Source organism: Numenius arquata, chromosome 1 (assembly GCF_964106895.1).
Source record: "Numenius arquata chromosome 1, bNumArq3.hap1.1, whole genome shotgun sequence".
NCBI classification, from domain to species: domain Eukaryota; kingdom Metazoa; phylum Chordata; class Aves; order Charadriiformes; family Scolopacidae; genus Numenius; species Numenius arquata.
The window spans coordinates 13,230,323-13,251,165 of record NC_133576.1 but is presented as its reverse complement, the minus strand read 5'-3'; the positions used below and the strand labels follow the sequence as shown (position 1 = coordinate 13,251,165).

Here is a 20,843-nt window from a genome sequence, read left to right as displayed (position 1 = left end):
TTCTTAAGTGTATGTTTGTATGCATGTGAGATCCCATGCTTATTTCACAAGAGCCAAGGATGTTCTTTGCTTGTGATTAGAGCTTTGTCTTTACCAGATCTCAGTGAAGAATCTTTAATGTCAGCTAAGGTGTAAGTGAACTTCCCCCAAAGACAGTTTTCAAGTCAGTTAGCTCAAAATAATACGATGCGTAGTGGCTTATAGCAGTACACTAAATACCAGTCCAGAAGACTGATACTTAGAACAGAGAAGATCTTCAAGAGCTTCAGATTATAAAGGTATTAGATGCAAAATTTGCTGAAATTCACCTGCATTATGCTATGGTAATTATGTGCTAATACCGTATGCTGAAGTTTATTGCCTCTTGCCACCAGTCAGAGTGGTGGAGGGCTTCTGGAGCTTTATGCTTTCTAGCAAGACTGATTATATAGCTGAAATTCACCCTGTAGGAAGTATTGTCATGGTCCTGCAGGATTTTACAGAAGCCTACACTTGAAATGGGAAGGAATTTTTGTATTTTTTAGTAATAGCATGAAAGCCTTGCAATATTGATAAGTGCTGTGACAAATGCTGGGGTCAGCCAGATTGTCATGAGTGGCTCAGGATCTTTGTAGGAGCAGAAACCCAGTGGCCCCCCACTGACACAATTTTGGATCTCCCAGAATTATTCAAGCCTGCTATGGGCAACCTGTTCAGCAAAGCACCTGCCCTTGGCCACTGCTGGAAACAGCAAGTTGTGCTGGATGAACGTGTCGTGGTAGAAGCCAGGCCTAAGGAAAGGTAGCCATGATCACACTGTCCTTACAATTCCATATCATATACTGCACTGCTACATATGATTCTGTTTATTTTGCAGTGTAGCCCGGGTATGTAGTACCCAGGGAGAGCAAGTAATTAGCCTTAGTATCACAGAAAATGTCAACTCCAGCGCAGTTTCCTATTTCCAAGGCTAGCACATAACATCAAAGCCATGTCACTCAAGTTTGTGGGTTTTTTTGCCCTCTAGTCTTCCTGAAAAAAAGTGGTTGCTAATAATTTGCACATTTGTCCTGTGTAGGAGCACTTGCAGCTTTGTAAAGGTGGGTCAGAGTTATCAGATGTCCCACCACCACTGCTTCTTACAAACTCATTTGTGAGTTGAGCAAGAGCCCTGCCCTAATGTAACGCATGAGACATCATACTCAGCTGTGCACATGAGCTTCTGCAATGCTCCACACTGCAGTGTCCTCTCTGCAATTCAGTTGCTCAGCCTGTGGAATAAGAATAATGACATTTGACTGTCCTGGCAATGGAGAACCTCTCTTAAATAGCGAAGAGGGGAATCAAGGCAAACAGAAAGGCTGTGGGGAGAATGTAGGTTGCTGTGACTCAAGCCCTTGTATTCTACTGGGAAGAGAAGCATGTGGGTAAGAAAAGCTGCTTTCCCTTCCCTGCCTACCCATCAGCCAGGCTTGACTGTGTGGGAATCACTCTGTGATGAAGGAGCTGAAACCGTAGTGTTAAGCAGACACAAACACTGAGGGCTGAAAAGATCTGGAGTTTGTATGAAGCCCAGAGGATCTACTAGATCACCAGTGATTCTGCAGCTTGCTAGAGGAGACACTGTATATAGCTGTACGAACCTAGAATAAGTTGAAGCTCCTGTCTTGGATGATGTGCAAAAGACTTGTAACCACTCTGCTGTCACTGCCTCCTGATAGCTGATGGGTTTTTGCACAGGTGCCACAGCCTAGTTTCAAGTGTCTCTTTCCAAATCGTAGACCTTCTAGAATGTTTGTTTAATTTGTGCTTATGTCATTTTCCCCATAGTAATGGGGAGGGAGAGAGAAGCAACAAATTCAAGTGAATTTACTTAGTTTTGATTTCAGAGAAACTCATCCAGGCTATAGTTAAGAAGCTGTGTTGGCTCTTGAAATACAGTACTTGTGAATTTCTCCCACTCTACTTGCGATGTTTGCTTGTTGTTCATGCAGTGGGACCATCTCAAGTTCAGCCAAGCAGAATCATCACTTATTTCGGTCTTTTTGTACTTACAAGAACTGTCAGCCCCTAACTAAAGATGCTGTTTTGTGTTTGTTTAGCTTTAACTGGGCTGCCTTGGTTGTAGATGAAGCTCACAGACTGAAAAATCAAAGTTCTCTGCTTTACAAGACGCTTTCTGAGGTAAAATAACTCATCTGTCTTCCAGTATCTAAAGACCTTTTCCTCTTCGATATAGCATACAATTTCTCTCTTTGTTCCTCTGAGTATTTATTAAGCTGTGGGCCGCAATCGGTTTCCATCAGAGTTGGTGAACAGATTCCCATATTTAGTGGCAGGCGAATAAAGGCTTATCTTGTTGGCTTTGCATGGAGATGGGCAGTATTTGGAGCTTATCTCTCATTCTGACTCATGTTTGGGCTTGACACATTGGAGCAATTTGAGAGAGTTAAAAATGTAAAGCAGCCAGACATAGCGCTGAACCACAACTATGCTACTGAAGTAGAAGCCTGGCTGACCTAAGACGATATAAAGCAACAAGAGACTATATCCATGGGACCTCAGGTCATGAACTACTGACTTCCATTGTCCCATTTAATGGAGCCACCCTTGTTTATTGAAATTAGCAGATTTGTTCCAGCTTCCAAAGCACCCTGCCAGAGTACAATGAACGCCTGAGTGAAGGCTGCACTTCTTGTCATGCCAGTGAAACATGGCATTAGGTCTGGGCTGGCATCAGCAACAGTGAACTACAGTACTTTGAAAAATACTTTTTGTTTTATATTAAATTCCTGAAAGTCTTATATCTTCTGAAGATATTGTCCATGATGCCTGTATTTCAGGAGCTTTGGTTCTAGTCACAAAGAAATAGTCACGATTCACCTTAGGTCTCCTCCTAAAGTATTTTCTATTACCAAACTTGAGAGGAACTCGTATTTTTTTCAAAGCTAAGCATATTCCCCAAGTCTCTTGACATGGATTACTGTAAGCAACGTGGACCAGATAACGTTGCTGTCAGAGTTAGCCAACAAATAGAAATGGAACAACTGGAATACTGCGTCCAGTTCTGGGCTCCTCATTTCAAGAGAGATGGGGAACTACTAGAAAGAGTCCAGCGTAGGGCAACAAAGATGATTAAGGGATTGGAGCATCTCCCTTATGAGGAAAGGCTGAGAGAGCTAGGAGTCTTTAGCCTGGAGAAGAGAAGGCTGAGGGGAGACCTTATTAATGCTTATAAGTATCTAAAGGGCAGTTTGAAGGAGGATGGAGCTGGCCTCTTTTCAGCGGTTCCCAGTGACAGGACGAGGGGCAACGGGAACAAGCTGGAACATAGGAAGTTCCACTCAAATATGAGGAAGAACTTCTTTACAGTGAGGGTGGCAGAGCCCTGGAACAGGCTGCCCAGGGAGGTTGTGGAGTCCCCTTCTCTGGAGATTTTCAAGACCCGCCTGGATGCAGTCCTGAGTAACATGCTCTGGGCAATCCTGCTTTGGCAGGGGAGTTGGACTAGATGATCTCTAGAAGGTCCCTTCCAACTCCAACAGTTCTGTGATTCCGTGATAATCTTTTGTTGCAGTTCTATTTCACTGCAACTATCCTATTCCAACAGCATTTTCCAATCATCTGTCGTTACCTAACACTGAGTACACAGGATTGGACCGTAGAGTGCATGGTTCTGAGAATTTTAATGGTGTTGGTTTTGCAGTTTGTTCTTATTTTGCTTACACTGGCTTCCTTGCATTGGTGCCATCCTAATCAGTTTGGTGGAGCTATTTGACTGTTACACCATACGTTATGTTGAGTGGTTTTGGCAGACATTTGCAGCATTCTGCAGGCAGTTCTGTGCCACCTGTCATCTTTAAGTTAAGCTAAAGAGTGGTGTGGGTGGAGCTGTATATTAAGTAACTTTTCATTCCAGATATTTTCTCCTAATTAATCTTGTTTTGTTGCTGGTTCTTTCAGTTCTCAGTAGGCTTCAGCCTGCTACTCACAGGCACTCCAATTCAGAACAGCCTCCAGGAACTGTACTCCTTACTCAGCCTTGTTGAACCTGACATCTTTCCTAGGGAACAAGCAAAAGAATTTGTTGACTATTACCAAGCGATTGAAAAGGAGAGTGAGCCAGGTAACTAATAAGTAATATTGTACTTCAGTCAGAACCAGCTGTTGTTATCTTGACTAGGAGACAGGCATGTTGTGTCCTCTTTATTTGCTTTCTTTTAATGCTGACTAGCTTTAAAAGAAGGCCACTAAAAGTAGTGATTACTTCCCTTAATGTAGCTCCTAAGTATTTCAGGTGTGCAGCTATATTTTAGTTTCTCTGTGTGTAAAATTGTGCTTGAATCATTTCACTAATAGATGTAAGGTTCCTTATTTATTTTGAAAATACAGTTATGAAGTTGCTGTACAAATTCCTTACATTTTATGCAGTAATCTCCTATTTTTTTCCCTTGCCTCTGCATAGCCAAAGAACTGCACAATCTTCTGCAGCCATTTTTGCTTCGAAGAGTCAAATCTGAGGTGGCTGCAGAGCTGCCAAAGAAGGTGGAAGTGGTTCTGTACCATGGAATGTCGGCTCTGCAGAGGAAGTACTACAAGGCCATTTTGATGAAAGATCTAGGTAACTGAGGGTTCTGAATCCTATCAGCTAATTTTAAAAACAAAATTAATTCTTTTTGTAAATCTGTGCTCTGTTGTAGTGAAGCAGAAGATACTTTGGCCTGCAGGATATGCATAGAATAAACGTGCCAAATTCAGTGCTTTCAGCTGCTTGATTTGTGGTTTTAGCTTGTGATAAAAAAAGAGACAAATGGATCTAGAGCTGAGTGTTGTAGTGCCAGGGAAGGTCAGCTTCAGGATTCTACTTTGGGCCAGCTTGGAATTAAAAATACTTATCATGAAGTCAGCCTCCCCCTTCCCATGTTTTTATGTCCAGACAAAAGGGTGGTACAGGAAGTTTTGGATACGTGGATCTCTACAAATTTTCCAGTAGTAGCACAGATGCCATAAAGCGTGGATGTAGACACGAGTTTCTTAAAAAACCACAGAGCCATATAAACAATGCAGCCACAGAGTGTTACCATAATAGCTCGTTCCTTGTCACTTCGCGTATGAACTAACTGTTAGAAAGCATCATGGGGTTTGAGAGAGAAAGTATTTGCTTCTCTCTGAATTTCTTCTTTTCCGTCTGTGCATACCACATCATATGGCTTGCCAGTCCTTATGTGTTGTAGGGAAAGTAAAACTGGGGGGCTGGGGACCCTTTGTTCTTCTAGTGCTAGCACTTTGCATGAACATCAACAGGCAATCTGAACCTTCTTCTTCTAAAGTCAGCATATGTGCACACATTTTCTTTATCTCTTCAGAAAAATGCAACCCTTCTTAACTTCCTGGTTGCCCTGGAGATTCTGACTGTGCTGTATTACTTTTTTTTTTGGTGCAAAATTCAATGAACAGCACCAAATTTCTTTCACTATTTTTGATGATTTCTAGATCTATAGCTCACTATTAGAAAAATGACAGTGACCCTTTCCAGGTAATCCAGAAAGTTCCAGGGAGTTTAACAAGGCAGAGTAGTTTTCTTCAGGGTCTATTTCTAAAGGTTTGTCCAAAAAATGTAAGGAAAATTTTGTTTGTTTCATGAAAACAGATGTATTAGTCTTGCGATGGAAATTCAAATGCAGAAGTGATATGCAGAGAGAGATACTCCAGTGCTGAAGCACTGCAGAGCAGTGTTCTGTACCCAGACATCCCCAGTCATGCCTGTTGATGGAGCATGGGCTTTCCTGCTGAGTTCCTTTTCTGTGCTTTTTGTTCCAGATGCATTTGAAAGTGAAACAGGAAGGAAGGTTACACTTCAGAATGTCTTAGTTCAGCTTCGAAAGTGTGTTGCTCACCCGTACCTTTTCAATGGTAAGAAAGCACTGTTCTCTCTCTTGAAGTATAAAAAGGTAAGTTTCTTGATTTACACAGTGGTTTTCTGTTATTGCTTGGCAATGTAATGCTTAGCAGAAGCAAGTAATATACAATGTTGTGCTTGAATCAGTAGCAGCTGTGAGTTTGTGACCAGTTCCAACATATGACAGTTCATCAATAATGAGGAATAAAGTAGGAGACTCTGTGAAGCCTGAGTTTTTACTGCAGCTCTCCACTTGTGCGCCTTCTCTCACCTAAACAATGAAATCACAATGCTTTGTGGACTACTGAGGGTGTTCTTTAGAGACAGAGAAGGACCATCACTTCTCAAGCAAGCATCGTGGGAGTCTGCTTGGCAATAGTTGGCAGTGCAGACACAGAGGTTGACCACTGAGTTGTTACTTGCATAGTATTAGGTCTGCTTCTGAAACTCCTTTCTGTTCCAGGTGTTGAGCCAGAACCCTTTGAGATTGGAGATCATATTGTTGAAGCCAGTGGCAAGCTGTGCTTGTTGGATAAACTCCTTTCATTCTTGTATGCTGGGTACGTCATGTTGGGGTGAGGAAGATAGAATAGGGTTGGCATAGGGAGAAGGGGTAAACTGGGAAGATAAACTGCCTTATTTAGCCATAGATTGAGCAGATATTCATCACAACATGAGCACTGCCCTATTTATTGCATATTACTGACTGCCTGAAAGAAGACATTTCAATATAAGGAGCTGCATTAGAGATGGTAGATTTTTGTAGCTTCTCTTGAAACATTTTTCAAAGCACTTCACTAACTCTGTCACATGTTCTCGTATTTGCCGTATTTGGGAACCTGGGAGAATAACCATTTGACATGGTATTCAGCACAGCTGGTCTGACCTTGGATTTCCTGAGAATAGCTTCCAATGCATCCATTGAGTTCCTTTGGGCTACCATGCCTGTGTTAGCCCAGGAGGCAGAATGCATAGAAAATGTGACAAAGAAATTAGACTGGACCAAAAACCAAGAATAAGCTGAAACTTCAGCTTTGGGAATGGCATTTGGAACTCCTTGTGTTGAGCTTTAGTGACTTTCAGAACCTGGAACCCGAGGACCTTAGGTATTTCCCTCCATCTCTCAGATGGGAGGCAAATCAAACTGCAGTTTGTATTCTTGTGCAGTCTGTGAGGCAGTGCCTCTGCATGACACAAATTCTACCTTATTTCTTAATTGGGCTGCGATTTCCCTTTGACTACTTCCAAAGGACAGAGCTTCAGCAGACCTTGGGAAGTTCTGATGTGGTTATGGAGGTCTTTGTCCTTCTGCTGTATAGCACCTTGTAAGTGGGTTACTCTTCCTTGAATGTCTTTGCCATAGGACCAGACCTGTGCAAATTCTGACTTGAAAATGCCCGTGTTCTGCTCTACAGTGAAGTCTGATTTAAACAGAGCACTGAGGCCTATAGCTGGGAGGGAGGAGAGTCGATTTCTCACTTATACACAGTTGTAGGCAGAGTTTGATCTTTGAGGGTCATTTGCTGGAGGAGGAAATGCTCTACTGTCACAGAGATGCTGATACTACATTTTTGCAGCATTTAATATGCTTTGTAGTTTGTGATTTGAGAGCAGTCTGGTGTGTCAGGTCATGTGGTGAGGAAGACCTCGTGATGCTAGGTTGAAGCTGAGTATCCTATTAGACGGGCTCCTTTGGATCCTCACCAGGCTGCATCCAGCCAGCAGCAGAGCTGTGCCAGAGAGCCTTGTCACACCTCTGTGACTCCAGACTCTAGACATGGCAACTGATGATGGCAGATGAGGTTGACTGGTTGCATCTGGGTGTGGGGCTGAAAATGTGAGGGAATGGGCCGTGACACTGTGAGGTTTAGTGTTCAGAGGTGATGAGGCCTTGCTGTGTAGCAGTGACTGGTTAACCTGTTGTAACCCCTCTACCACTGTGTGAAATGCTGTCACAGTATGTTGAGGCTCATGGTGTCTCATGTTCTTCTTCCAGTGGCCACCGTGTCTTGCTCTTTTCTCAGATGACTCAACTGCTTGATATCCTGCAGGACTACTTGGACTACAGAGGTACGTGCTGCATTGTTTGACAGCAGAGGGCTTATCCTGATGATCTCGGCTGTATATTGTTCCTCTGATTTTGGTTGATCTGCTTGGGCTGGAGAAGGGACTGTGATGGGGATTTGTTGCTTCTTAGTAGATAGGAACCATACCGTTGGAGTGGTACTGTGTGTTGGAGGGTCTTGAGTTCAGCTCTTTACTGTGCTACCACCAGACTGAAATGAGCTGGCTCTTCAATGTTGTTCTTCAAAGTAGTTTCAGCTTTGGTTCCTCGATAAAATGGAGCTAATAAATGGCAGGATAGCAGTGTTTCATATGTACTTGTGTTCAATTATGTACCTGAGTCCCGAAGTAATTGCACAGAAGGCAGTAGGCTTGCTCTAGATTGAGTTTGTCCAGCACAAAATGCAAGTTGGGCCACATTCATACCAGGAAATTAATTTTTGACTAAAACAGTTGTTGGCAGTGGGGCCCCAAAACGTTTGTGAGGGCAGGTTGGATCAGACCATTTTTGGCAAGGTTACCAAAGTCTTCTTGGGACATTCTCTTTTGTTTCAATCCATGTGGCTCCATGCCTACTTAGGATTTCCCGTGAAAGAGGCTTTTGTTTGGTGTTTATGGTTTTGGACAACTAATAATGCAGGATAAAGCCAAATGTAGGGCCATATCCCATACCGCTTGCTCACAGGAAAGCACACATTCAAGGCTGTGAGGGTTTGCGTAAGGAGGATCCAATGGTAGTTGGCCTGTTTCGTGGGGCCAACAGCCAGCACAACATAGTCTGAAATGGGACTGAGCTAACGTTCTTTTATGCTTTGGCTCTGAATTTTCCTGTTGTGTTTCCAAGCAGTAAATTAAATGCTGTGGCTCTGCTTCAGGCTCAGCTAAATTACCCTTTGCTGACAGTCAATCTGGAAGTTAGGGTCACTACTTCTCTTTATACAAGGTTTAACTAGGAAAGAATGAAGGAGTTGAAGGCAATAAAATGAGAATCAAGGCAGGAGGATTTGGTGTAAAAAGATTCAAACATACATGTTCCTTGTTTGAAAAGGCTACAGCTACGAGCGGCTGGATGGTTCTGTTAGGGGTGAAGAGAGACACCTTGCCATTAAGAACTTTGGTCAACAGCCCGTCTTTATCTTCCTGCTGAGCACCAGAGCAGGTAAGTAAGGAAAGGAGAGACAAACAACCCATCTTGCCTCTGCAGTCTTCTTTTGCTCTCTCTGGCAAGATTTCAGGGAGTTCTGAATCCTGCAGAGCCTGTTCATGTGAGGGGGATTTTTGAGGGAGACAAGTCACATCCTGAACTGGGGTCTCTCAGCTAAGACATCTGGTTTCTGTGCTTTCCTTTCGGCAGCTGATGCCAAGACACTTTTCATATTGCAGCCACTTGAGTTACTTTTTTTATTCCAAGTCCCATAATGCCTGTCCCTGTGCCAGGTTGAGCTTAAGGAGTCTCACTAGCATCTTATTTCTGCAAGCACCAAACTTTAGGTGGGAACAGACTTCCTTTCAATAAGCTGGTGGAATTGCTTCTCAAGTTTGCTGAACATGGACATGGTCTCTAGCTGGCAGACAGACTTAAATGAGAGCCTTTTACCATTCCCAGAATGGCAAAGAACGCTATGGGACTGCTACCTGTGCTTCTTCCCCTCTTAGCTCCTCAGGCAGATCTGTGTCTTCTACCTAGTTTCAAACCTCCCTGTCTCTCGATTCAAGCAAGCACAGGGGCAGGCTTGTCTCCAGAGGAGGGATCCCCACTGCATCAAGTTTGAACTAAGTTTTCTTCTTGGCTTCTGGTCAGACTTTCCTGGATAAGCCTGCCTCCAGTGATACTGCAGGGCGTTGAGGGGCGTATGTAGAGAGACTGAAGATAAGTGCCAAATGCTAGATGGTAGGAATAAGCGTTTGTCTCCCAACAGTGCCTGAACTCTCCCTGCCCATGGCAGCCAGACTTATTACTGCACATTGCTATGTCTGGCCAAAGCATTTTGTATTCAGCTGGAAACGGGTGTGCTAGCAGTATTTCCATCACTGTTATGGATAGAGTTTTTCAGGTGCATGACTGTCTCAGCTTGCAGGGATGTTCTGATTACTGCGAAGAGGTGCTTGGCATGAACTGGAAGAAACGTAAAGCAGCAGGCTACAGTATGTAGACACAATAGTTGGTATTAAAACAATATAATTAACTATATTTTTTTTTCTTTTTGTTCCATGAGAGCCCAGACTCTAACCTCAAAAACTTTGTCATATAAATACCTAGGCTCTGGTTATTGTATAGTTGGGCCTATATGGTTGGGCCTGTATAGTTGTTTCAGCACTGTAGTTACCTGTTGCTTCTGTGCTGCAGCCAAGTCATGATTTGGGCAGTCTGTTGTAGCCTCAGTGAAGCCAGCCCTTGCAGGGTTAATCTGCCTGCCAGCGGAAGAATATGTCTATGTTCATCAGCCTTGACAACTGTCCCCTTTGCATTGGTTCACTTGCACCCTGTCTTTTTTGACTGCATTGCACAGTACAGCTTGGTTTTGGGCTGCTGCAGAAAGCTGGAAGCTGGAAATGGAAGGTTTACCCATCTTTTTAGAGCCATATGAGACTTACATTTGGGGTTGAGAGATGGATTGAATTAGATACGGTTGATCAGATCTTACAGAACCTTGCACAGCATAAATTCTCCAGCTTCTCCTTTATTTTCTGCTGGTGACATATTTTGTGAACTTCTTCTTTGCTTGTAGGTGGAGTTGGCATGAACCTGACAGCAGCAGATACAGTTATTTTCACCGATAGTGATTTTAACCCACAAAATGACTTGCAAGCAATAGCAAGAGCTCACCGGATTGGGCAAAACAAGTGAGAAATGTTGCTACTTCTAGTTTGGTTGCTGATTCTCTTGGTCTCTCAGTTTTGCTTTCCCTGTTCATAGGCAATGGAGGGTTAAAGTACAACAGATTGAAGGTCAAAGAAGGAGAGCAGAGAGGATTTTATGTCTTTGTTTTTCTGTTGCAGCCTCGTGTAGTCTTGTCCTTGTCATGTGTCTAGGGTGGGAGCTTTGTTGATTTGGAGGAGGAGAGGGAATGTGGAAGTTTGCCTGCGTTTTTGCATTTCTCCTGTGTCAAGAAGCAATTGTACCAGCATTACATTTCTGCTGATTGTTACTGTTGATTTTGTTCTTGCCTTTTTTTCCTTACCAAAGGAGTGGGTGAGGGGGTAGTGCTCCATGCAAGGAAACAGCTCTAGTGCACCTCAAAAAAAGAAAACAATAAGAATTTTCTTAAACTTTTCAAGGCCTGTAAAAATTATCCGCTTGATTGGGCGAGATACAATTGAAGAAATAATCTACCGAAGAGCTGCTTCTAAGCTCCGGCTGACAAATGCCATTGTAGAAGGGGGTCACTTTGCTCTGGGAGCACCCAAGCCTCAAGGAGCAGCGGAGTTACAGGTAAAATAGAGCTATATCCTCATCTTGACTCCAGTAACATCTTTAGAAATGTCCCAGAGAGTTTTGTATTTATGTCTGATACGAACCTAGCCAAATAGATATTCTGGGGGAGATGTGCATTGACACGACAGCGTTTGCATGTCTTAGGAACCAAAATAACATCCCAGGTCCAGACAAGATCTGATGTTTGATGACAGTTTTTACAATTTTGAGGCACATCTATTGTTGAAAAAGGGTGTGTTTTTTTGGAGAAGAGGGGAAGGCAGAACCTCTCCTAATTTTACTTGTTTGTTTTTAATTATAACAGGTCTAAAGTGGAAGCTGACTCATTGTTTCTAGAACTTATTTGTCTTTGGTGCTTTTCTCTCACAAGCAGAGCTGATGTTAAGTACTTTGTCAGCTTTTGGTTTCTACTCTGAAACTTGGTCAACCTTTTGTTGACCTCTTGGCAAACGTAGTGTCTCAGGAGTCAGGGCATGATTTATAATTCTGATCTGAAAGCTGAGGTTTGTGCTGAGAACTTGGGTTGAAAACCTCAAGCAAAGTGACATTTAGGGGAATATGCCCTCTGTGTGCAGCTAAACCTGGGAAAGGTTTGAAATAAGTGAATTCTTTCGCCCGCCGCCTCACCTTCCCGTCCCACCAGCATGTATCAGCAATTATATTTTCCATGGGAGAAGTGGAACTGAGCCCATAGGAAATTCCATGCTGATATTTTTCTCCCCATGGATTTTTGTGGTATTTAAGCTTTTGTTTTAAAGGAGTTGGGGGCAAAAACATCCCTGGTATTTCTGGCTATGAAGCAAGCTGCTTAAATGCCATCAGTACAGTGCTGTTTTGTCATTTAGCCCTAGAGAAAAATGACTGTTCAAGTCTGGATGAGTTATGATTGAGGGAGATATGTTGTAGGGGCCTGTCCCATCAGGTGTTGGGAGAACTGAGCGTGTTAAAGCATAAGTGTTTTGACAGGTAACATTAAGGCTTAGATTTCTGCAGTTGTACAGCCTTTGCATTTAATCCTGAGAAGCTTGAGATACTGGGATTGGCATGGAATTGGGAGATATTAATACTGAACTTCCTCTTCTCTTTGTTAAAGCTGAGTGAAATCCTGAAATTTGGCTTGGATAAATTGCTCTCTTCTGAGGGGAGTACTACACAGGATGTGGAACTAGAAAACATCCTTGGAGAGACAAAAGAAGGGAAGTGGGTAATGGATGTTGCGCTGCTGCACAAAGAAGAGAGTGAAGAGGAGGATACAGAGAGTAAGTTAAGAATCTAAATGTCTATGAAATATATGACACTTGGGTGCTCTTAGAGAAGGCTTCCCAGGCAGGGGCGGCATTTTTCAGGCAACAAGAAGAGAAGTGGACTTGTAATTGAGTGAGTGACTTGGATTTTGTTTGTGGCCTATCCACAAACTTTATTTCTGAGCCTTTATTGGTCTTTTTCTTCTTTTTGTGTCCTTATTACCTATTTGTAAGATATTAGTAACAATACTTGTCCAGTTTGGTGGCTGGAGAGCTGAATTCCTCCTTCATGTGGTTCAAATATTTTGAGAAATTCATGAGAAAAGGGGAAATATTCAGATTGCAGATGCTGTTTTTCCCACAGAGAACCATTAACACAGATCTACAGTTTTAGAGTTATAATGGTAACTTAAGGAAAGACTGTGTAGCAGGTGTTTTGTATTTATCTCCAAACAAAAGATTATTGGCCGTGAAAATCACAACTTAAAATGACCTTAAAAAATTCCAAAATGTGAGATAAGGAATGCGGAGTCATGGAGTCTAAGTAACTAGAACAGACCTACTCTGTCTTCAGTACTTGACCAAACCAGGACATGGTCCGAATGTCACACAATTGTGGTTAGTTTTTCATAGCCCCGTACTATACGAGAATGAATTCTAAGGCTACTTTCCCTCTTCTAGTGTGGTGATGAGAGACTAAATTTCTGTTTGAGTACACAGCACTTAAATACATATCTGTGACTGAAGCAGAAATATGGCCTTGCAGGTTAGGTATTATCAGTCTCACAGCAGTTGCCAGCAACAAGTAATTGTTTGCTGAGAATTAGCAGAGAGTGGTATTTTCTGTTGGCAACTTAAAGAAGAGCAGTGGTACCACACTGTATAACAGTTACTGGGAAAATAGCTGATAAGCAGTAACTTTGGGCTGCCAGTGTTCTGTGCTTTTATTTTGTGTGGGAGAACAAAAGCAAAAGTTTGCTGTCCCTTTACAAGAGTTGCCTGTAACTAGATAGCAAAGCTAATTGGATTTGCTACTGGCAGAGATGGAGTGATCGAAGGGAACAGTGTTGGAGCCACAGCTTAAAATAGCTAATTGACCAAAATAGAAAGAAAGGTTCTTTGCCAGAGTAAGTAACTTAAATAAAAAGCTTCTGCCTAAGGAAGCAAATCTTGATTCTCTTGTTTCTATATGATGCTGACACTGGTCATACAAAAAAAATGACGAGAGTGAACATCTTTTTCTGCTGAGGATAGAACACTGTCACAGAGAAGCTAAATTTCTTTTGATCTCACTATACATTTTAGGCATTAGTGACTTTCAGTTCCTTTTTACACTTTTTAATTATTCTTTTAAAGATCACATGTACGTGTACGAAGGCAAAGATTATTCAAAAGAACCCAGCAGAGAAGACAAAAAAGCATTTGATCAGCTTTTGGATCTTCAGAAAGCCTTGACTGAAGAAACTAGTAAGGAAGGGAGAGCTCTCCGGAACAAAGCAAACGTAAGAGAAAAGACATGACAAGGCAGAAGGTGCCCTTTCATTTGCTTGTGGAAAATGAGAGTGACAGTTTTCTCCCTTTACCTACAGCTTGCAGAAGGCATGTTACAAGATTTGGATGTCAATGTGGTGAAGTTGGCTCTTGAATCTGAGGGCTTGACAATTCAGCGATTCTGATAACAGATCAGAGACATGATGTGCAGGGCACTCATAAACTTAGGTCACAAAACCATCATATCCCAAGTGACAGTTGCGATATGATGATTAAGACCTGTGGACAAGTAGACAAATTGAAAAAGAGTGTAAGATAAGGTGGACACCAGACATAGCTGTTTGGATGAGCAGTCTGTTTCCATTATACTCTCTTTCTCCAGGCCCTTCTCACAGGCCTCCAGGAACAGTCAACCAGGAGGAAGCACTTGTTGAGCGCAGAGGAGCTGGAGGCTAGGAGGAAGAAGCGCCAAGAAGCAGCAGCAAAGAGAGCAAGGCTCATGGAAGAAAAGAAGGCGGCAAAAGCAGAGGCAGAACACAAAAAAAAGTATGGTTTGACTACTTGAAAGCTGATGTCTGTTACACTACACTCAAGAAATGTGTGTCTGATTGATGAAAACAAGTCATGCTCTGTATCCATTCTGGCAGGTGGGGCTGGGGATGAGGGGAGGAGAAGATGACAAAATGGCTGCAGGCCACCCTCATGAGAGAGTTAACTTTATACATCAGGATGTTTGTGTGTGTGTGCTCAAACTGCGTAACGTAGAGATGTGAAGGTGGAAAAATGGCTTGAGCCCCTAGCAAGGGTTCTTTACCCCTGAATAGACTGTCTGACTTCACATCTAACTTAATTCATAGACACTGGCCTGAATAAGAACCCCATATCTGAACATACAGTGAGCTTTTGGGAGAAGTTTTCTCAAATGTCACAGTTGTCCCCTATGTATTGGTCTGACATCTGTGACACTCTGGCACGTGTCTTAACTTTCTCCTCCTTGTTTCCTAGGTGTTCTTCCTTTTCACAACTCTAAGTTATCACACTGGCACGTGGCTTTTAATATCACAGATAACAACTGTGGTAAACTTTGTGCTGGCCTAAAATAGGGAAGGGGAGCAGAGGGACTGCAGGTCTGGGTCTCCTGTGTTTATTGCAATGATTGAAAACTGGGTGTTTGCCCCTTGCCTTTGATTTTTGTTGAACATCATCTTGTCTTGTTTTTTTTCAGGATGGCCTGGTGGGAGGAAAATCATTACACATCTACCTGCCTTCCTTCAGAGGAAAGTGACTCTGAGGAAGAGTTTGAGGAGAAAGAGGTTGGTCTGAATGTGGATTTAGATTACAAAGATGCAGATCTGAACTGTATCAAGTATGTCATGGGAGATGTCACCCACCCCAAAGCAGAAGAGGAGGATGCCATCATTGTCCACTGCCTAGGTAGGACTTACAACAACAGGAATGTTGTTGGGTGAGGTGGACAAGGGGGCTGAATTGTCCCTACTAGCCCAATAGTTTCTAATTCCCATCCAGACTGAAATAATTTGGATTTGAGTCTGACTTAATCTGAAGTGGTGCAGAGGCAGTACAGCCTCTACTCCACCACATAAAGCTGAGGGAGAGAAATTCACATTACAGAGTTCCTCCTGAATCCATATTGAAGCAGCTTTTTGACCAGGACTATAGCAGAACATTATAATCTGCTTTAGTTTATGTTGAACTTGGTACCAAACCTCATGTGTAAAGTGGAAATGCCAAGTAAAAATGAAAGCCCACAAATAACAAACATCTAGTTGTGGGAAGTCCAAGGCACCAATCTGGGGACATAGTAGGTGCATGCTGTATGCACCCATATGCATATCTGTGAGGATATTGACAGGTTTACGTGCTCAGTGCCATGGTTAGTACTTGTTTGAACATCCCCAGTGGACAGTAAGAAGGAATTCTTCCCACAGAGTTTTTCAGGGAACTGTGACAAGTTTGTTTTTCTCAAGGGCTGAGCTTTATCCTCTAGGATGGTCCCTTGAGTACTGGTTGGCTTCAGTTCGCGTGTGGTTCCCATATCTGTTTTTGATAATCATTCATTGCATTTGTACAAAGTAGGTCCCTTTCATGCAGGGGTGGTCTTCAACCTTGCTTTCTAAAAGGAGTCTAACTTGTCATTTCATTCTAGATGACTCCGGCCGCTGGGGAAGGGGTGGTTTATTTACAGCTCTGGAGGCTCGTTCTGATCAGCCAAGAAAAATATATGAGATGGCAGGAAAGATGAAAGGTAAGAGATTAAAACATGACCTTAGGCCAAGATACTTGAAAGAGCTTAAATCCCACTGATGTTGCAAGAGTGAAGTGCCTGGATACCTTGATACTGATGTTTTTTCCTCTTTCTCTAAGTATGTGCATCCCTAGCTCTGACGGCAGTAATATAGCGAGTGCTTTGACTTGAGCTGTTTGGGTGTGAGAACTCTGCATAGGGGCTGGTCATTCCGATCTCGGGGGTGGGTAGCGTCTGTCTTGCTTCCCTGGGAAAAGGGACTGACTACTGAAACCATCATGAGGATATAAAGAAAGGCAAGGAGAATAATATAGAATGTGACAGTGAAATCACACATTGACTCACCACTGACACTTCAGGACTGATTTTTTTTGTTCTTGTTGTGTTCTTGTCTTCTGGACAGACCTGGAGTTAGGAGGAACCCTGTTGTTCCCCATTGATGATAAAAAATCCAGGAAAAAAGGACAAGACTTGGTGAGAGTTAGAAGCTCCCTTTTGTGTTGTTCTGTCCACATGTTTTTGAAGCTGTGTGAAATGAATGTTATGTCTTTTTCCAATAGTAATGGCACTGAATACTGAACATGGCTAAGTTGCAATTAAACATTACAGAAAAGGAGATCTTTTTCTCATTTATTAAAGCTAATAGTTAGTAATGCAGTTTTCCAGCAGCTGTCACTGTATACAGCACTAAACGACACAGACTCCATTTCATGGTTTTGTGTGTTTTCTCCTTAGTTGGCCTTGATTGTAGCTCAGCACCGGGATCGGTCCAACAACTTGTCTGGCATTAAGCTGTCTGCTTTGGAAAAGGGCCTGAAGAAGATTTATTTAGCAGCCAAGAAAAGGAATGGTGAGTGTTTGTGCGTGATTGCACCTAAAGATGATAACCAGTTTCCACCTCTCCTGTAGTGTTTTTTCTGAAGTGAAGTAAGAGTGAGATCTCCATGGCAGTTATGTTGTGTTCCAAAATATTTCTTCTGTTCTTGTTGGGTAGCTTGAAGTCCTTATCTAGATTGCTTTCTATATGTGTATCTTGTCCTAAAGCGTGTGCGTTCTCTGTTCCCTCCTTCTCAGCAACAGTGCATCTTCCACGTATTGGGTATGCAACTAAAGGTTTCAACTGGTACGGTACTGAGCGGCTCATCCGAAAGTATCTGGCAACACGGGGTATCCCTACTCTTATGTATCCTTTTGGAGTATGTCTTACCTTGTTCACAATCTAATATTGAAATGATCCCCTAAATATCTTGGTGAATGCAAAGCAAGGAAGCAAGGCAAGGCATAGATGCCACAGTCCAGCTTTGCTGACTTTGCTGTCATCCAGCTACTCATTCCACAGTGAGGATTTACCATTTCAGTTGATAATGACAGATTAGTGTGATTCAGTGTGCCTGTTGGAATTTGCTAGAACTAGGTGCTAGTCTTCTATTGACAGCCATCAGCTTACCTGTATGCGCCACGTCTGTGGGCAAGATGACTGGAATTCCAGAATAACGGAAGTGACTCAGAAAGTAGCAAAAATGAGAATGCGAAAAAACCATTATAACGTTCCACGCAAGTGATAACCTGCTTCCTTGGCTGAACATGGTGGAGTTGGTGTGTGTTAGGACAGGCTCTCCTAATAAAACAGCTCACTGCTTTCACCTTCGAGGAAAGGAGACAGAGGCTTACAAGGAGGCTGTGTTTTGTCACTTCACTAGGAAGACACACATTTGCTATACTGCTTCTGTCAGCAATTCTGTGAAACTGAAAACCTGAAACAAAGGCAGTAGTATTCAGAGAATTCTGCCTCCTTCCTTGGTGAGTCTTTTAGTGGACATGTTGCCTGGCACTCCTTGACACTTGACAGCATTTCCTTGACACTTCTTATTAGATACTACTTCCCTAGGAACAAAGGCTCTTCTGCTTCACAACCATATTCATCCTCAGTGACAGTTTCAAAGCCATGAAGATGTAGTAATTTCTTTGAGAAACGTGCACAAAATAAGCCAAGGATCTTTCCAACATCACCCAGACAGTCTGTATGCATCCATTTCAGAAACATGGTTTCCACAGCCGTTATTCGCTCCTGTATCTCTCTGCCTTTATTGGCCAGAACGTTTACATATTGTCAGTGGCTCTGGAGAGGAATGAGACTGCTTCAGAGCTCAAAAAGTCTTTGGATAAGGATGTTTGCTCAATCCCAGATCTGTTTTGGAGATGGAAAATTAAACTTTCACTGATGGTCAGTTGTTATCCCTTACGTTAAGTTATTGGTAGGGCTTGGAATACGGTATTGTTTGGTTATATTTTTTCCTCTTCAAATTTCATCCTTCGTCTCACTATACCTGTTTTCAATCAGCTTTTTAGTGGTTACCTGGGACACAGGGTACATGCCCTCACAGACCTCTCAGTGGAAAGGAAGGTGTCTGCATTAACAACACTGCATGACAACCACATAATATAAACTGTTTATACTGCTCCAGTTCCCCAGAAGTCTATTTGACTTCCATTCGTTCAAATATAAAATTTAGCCACATAATCACCTGCTTACAATCAAGCAAAATCCTGGCCAGTATTCTTGGCAAAGGTGTGCAAGGCTGCCCAAATTTGAGACTGGCTTTAGTAAGTGACACCTTTCCTTCTCCCACAATTGCTTTTTCATTACACAGTCCTTTGTTGCAGCTCTTGGGCAAAACCAGTTCCTTACCGCTGTCCAAAAAGCTGTGTGAAAGGTTCCATGACCCCTTGATTCACTTTAAGAAATCTCAGTGCAGAGGTTTTGATGTTGGCTTTACTCTATTGCAACAGAACTTTCCTGTTTTGTTTTGGGTTTTTCTGCCTTGTTGGCGCTGTTGGCTTTAGCATATTTTGTAGGGTTTTTTCGATACAACCAGGCAATAGTAGCTCTCCTAATAAGTGTTTTGACCAGAGAGACTGTGAGGTGCCAAACTTAATTCAATTTGAAGTTCAGCTTTGAGTAGGAAATTGCCCCACAAGCAGTGGAAAGCATGGCTTTAAATATCTAATTGCCAACACACATCTCATTGGCTGCATTTACACTGCCTGTGTAGCACCATCTGCTTAATAATTTCAGGCCTGATGCTGACATGGCTCATCGTGCTGACTGGTGTGCTCCACACTAGAAGAAGCCTTCCTGAGTTGGATACTCTTGTCATTCACTCTTAGCTCTACCAGAAAACCCCAAGTGAGTCGTTATCTCCTTTGACCCCGCTGAAGATTAGGTAAGCTAGTGCTGCATAGCACTTCAGTGGGTCAGACCTTTCTTGCAGCTGCTCGCAAGAACAGCCCCTGTGTATTTGGCAGAGGGCTTGCAGGATCAGAATCTGGCTGTGAAGGCTTTCTGGGGTGAAAGGCGGTGAGTAGATGTAGGTTATTACCTTGTTTTCCCCTAGTCATGCGAACTGGCACTCTTCCAGCAGGCCGGCTGGTGGCACTGTTAATCAGCTGCAGCAGCACATGTTGCTCTTCAGCCTCCTTTCAGAGAGCAGGGCGCCGATTTCCAGCTTGGAAAAAGGCTCCCTCTTTGCCAGAATTAAAACACCAATTATGCTTTTCTCTTTGCCGGCTTGACAGAACACGTAATTTCAGTCTGCAGACTGAAGGCTCTGTTCCTACCTCTATTCTTTTCCCATATATTTACTGCCCTTCTTTAAAAGGTTTCATTCCCAAGTGTTCCAGTGTGTGCAGTCTTGTTCTTCAGTTTCACGCACACCTGTGGCCAAATCCCAGCCCACCTACGGGTTCTCTGGCCACCATGCAGTTACGCGTGGACCGGATTTGTCTTGTGGCTGAGTTCCCCCGCAATGGGTTTAAGTACTGCAGCTGCCACCACTATGGCCAAGTATTCCTATTTGGGGCCTCATGCTTGCTTTTGTTTCTACAAGAAGGTGGGGTTCTGCCTCTGTCCTGTGCCCACCACCCTGATATAATTCTGACTAGAGTTATACCCTACTTACCCGCTAAAGTAAGGTCTACAGGGGGCTGCAAGTTTCCAGGCACACAAAGAGGAAAGGTCATGGTATGCAAGAGGTTCTAGCCCTCTGACTTGGGGGCAAGTCAGACAAAAGATGTTCTCTTTCCCTCCTCTAGGCCTGTACACGTGAAATCAACCTTATTTTTTCCCCTTTCAATTTACTTAGGAAATGCCTTTGGAGTGTGGGGGTTTTGTTGGTTGGTTTGTGGTTTGGTTTTTTTCTTTTTAAAACAATATGCTTTAAATCTGCTGAACCCAAAGAAAAGTCCTACTTCTGTTTACTTTGAAATAGAAGTGAGATTTCAACTGAATCCTGAACTAGGTTTTGCAGAATCTCAGCCAAGTGAAGTTTTTCTCGTATTTGCTACTCACCACTGTTTCTCTTTATTTGGGCAGAAATCATGTATTTTGGACAATTAATTCCACAAAGGGCTTAGTAGCTTTTATCCAAGTTGCTATGCAAAATAAATGTGTCATGCTGTTTCTTC

The 20,843-nt window shown here is 42.8% G+C and overlaps 1 protein-coding gene across 1 annotated transcript in view; it reads left to right on the top strand.

Annotated features, from left to right (window-relative positions):
- CHD1L (chromodomain helicase DNA binding protein 1 like) overlaps positions 1–20,843 on the top strand; it is a 26,143-nt gene extending 5,300 nt beyond the window's left edge. Inside the window, exons 6-23 of the mRNA XM_074165036.1 lie at positions 2,082–2,163; positions 3,943–4,105; positions 4,445–4,600; positions 5,800–5,892; positions 6,342–6,438; positions 7,875–7,948; positions 8,991–9,101; positions 10,672–10,786; positions 11,222–11,375; positions 12,472–12,637; positions 13,979–14,124; positions 14,496–14,659; positions 15,339–15,547; positions 16,281–16,379; positions 16,783–16,853; positions 17,115–17,229; positions 17,454–17,562; positions 18,253–20,843. Coding sequence (XP_074021137.1) covers positions 2,082–2,163; positions 3,943–4,105; positions 4,445–4,600; positions 5,800–5,892; positions 6,342–6,438; positions 7,875–7,948; positions 8,991–9,101; positions 10,672–10,786; positions 11,222–11,375; positions 12,472–12,637; positions 13,979–14,124; positions 14,496–14,659; positions 15,339–15,547; positions 16,281–16,379; positions 16,783–16,853; positions 17,115–17,229; positions 17,454–17,562; positions 18,253–18,328 — 2,200 coding nt within the window. The 3' untranslated portion in view covers positions 18,329–20,843. The remainder of the gene's footprint in view (positions 1–2,081; positions 2,164–3,942; positions 4,106–4,444; positions 4,601–5,799; positions 5,893–6,341; positions 6,439–7,874; positions 7,949–8,990; positions 9,102–10,671; positions 10,787–11,221; positions 11,376–12,471; positions 12,638–13,978; positions 14,125–14,495; positions 14,660–15,338; positions 15,548–16,280; positions 16,380–16,782; positions 16,854–17,114; positions 17,230–17,453; positions 17,563–18,252) is intronic.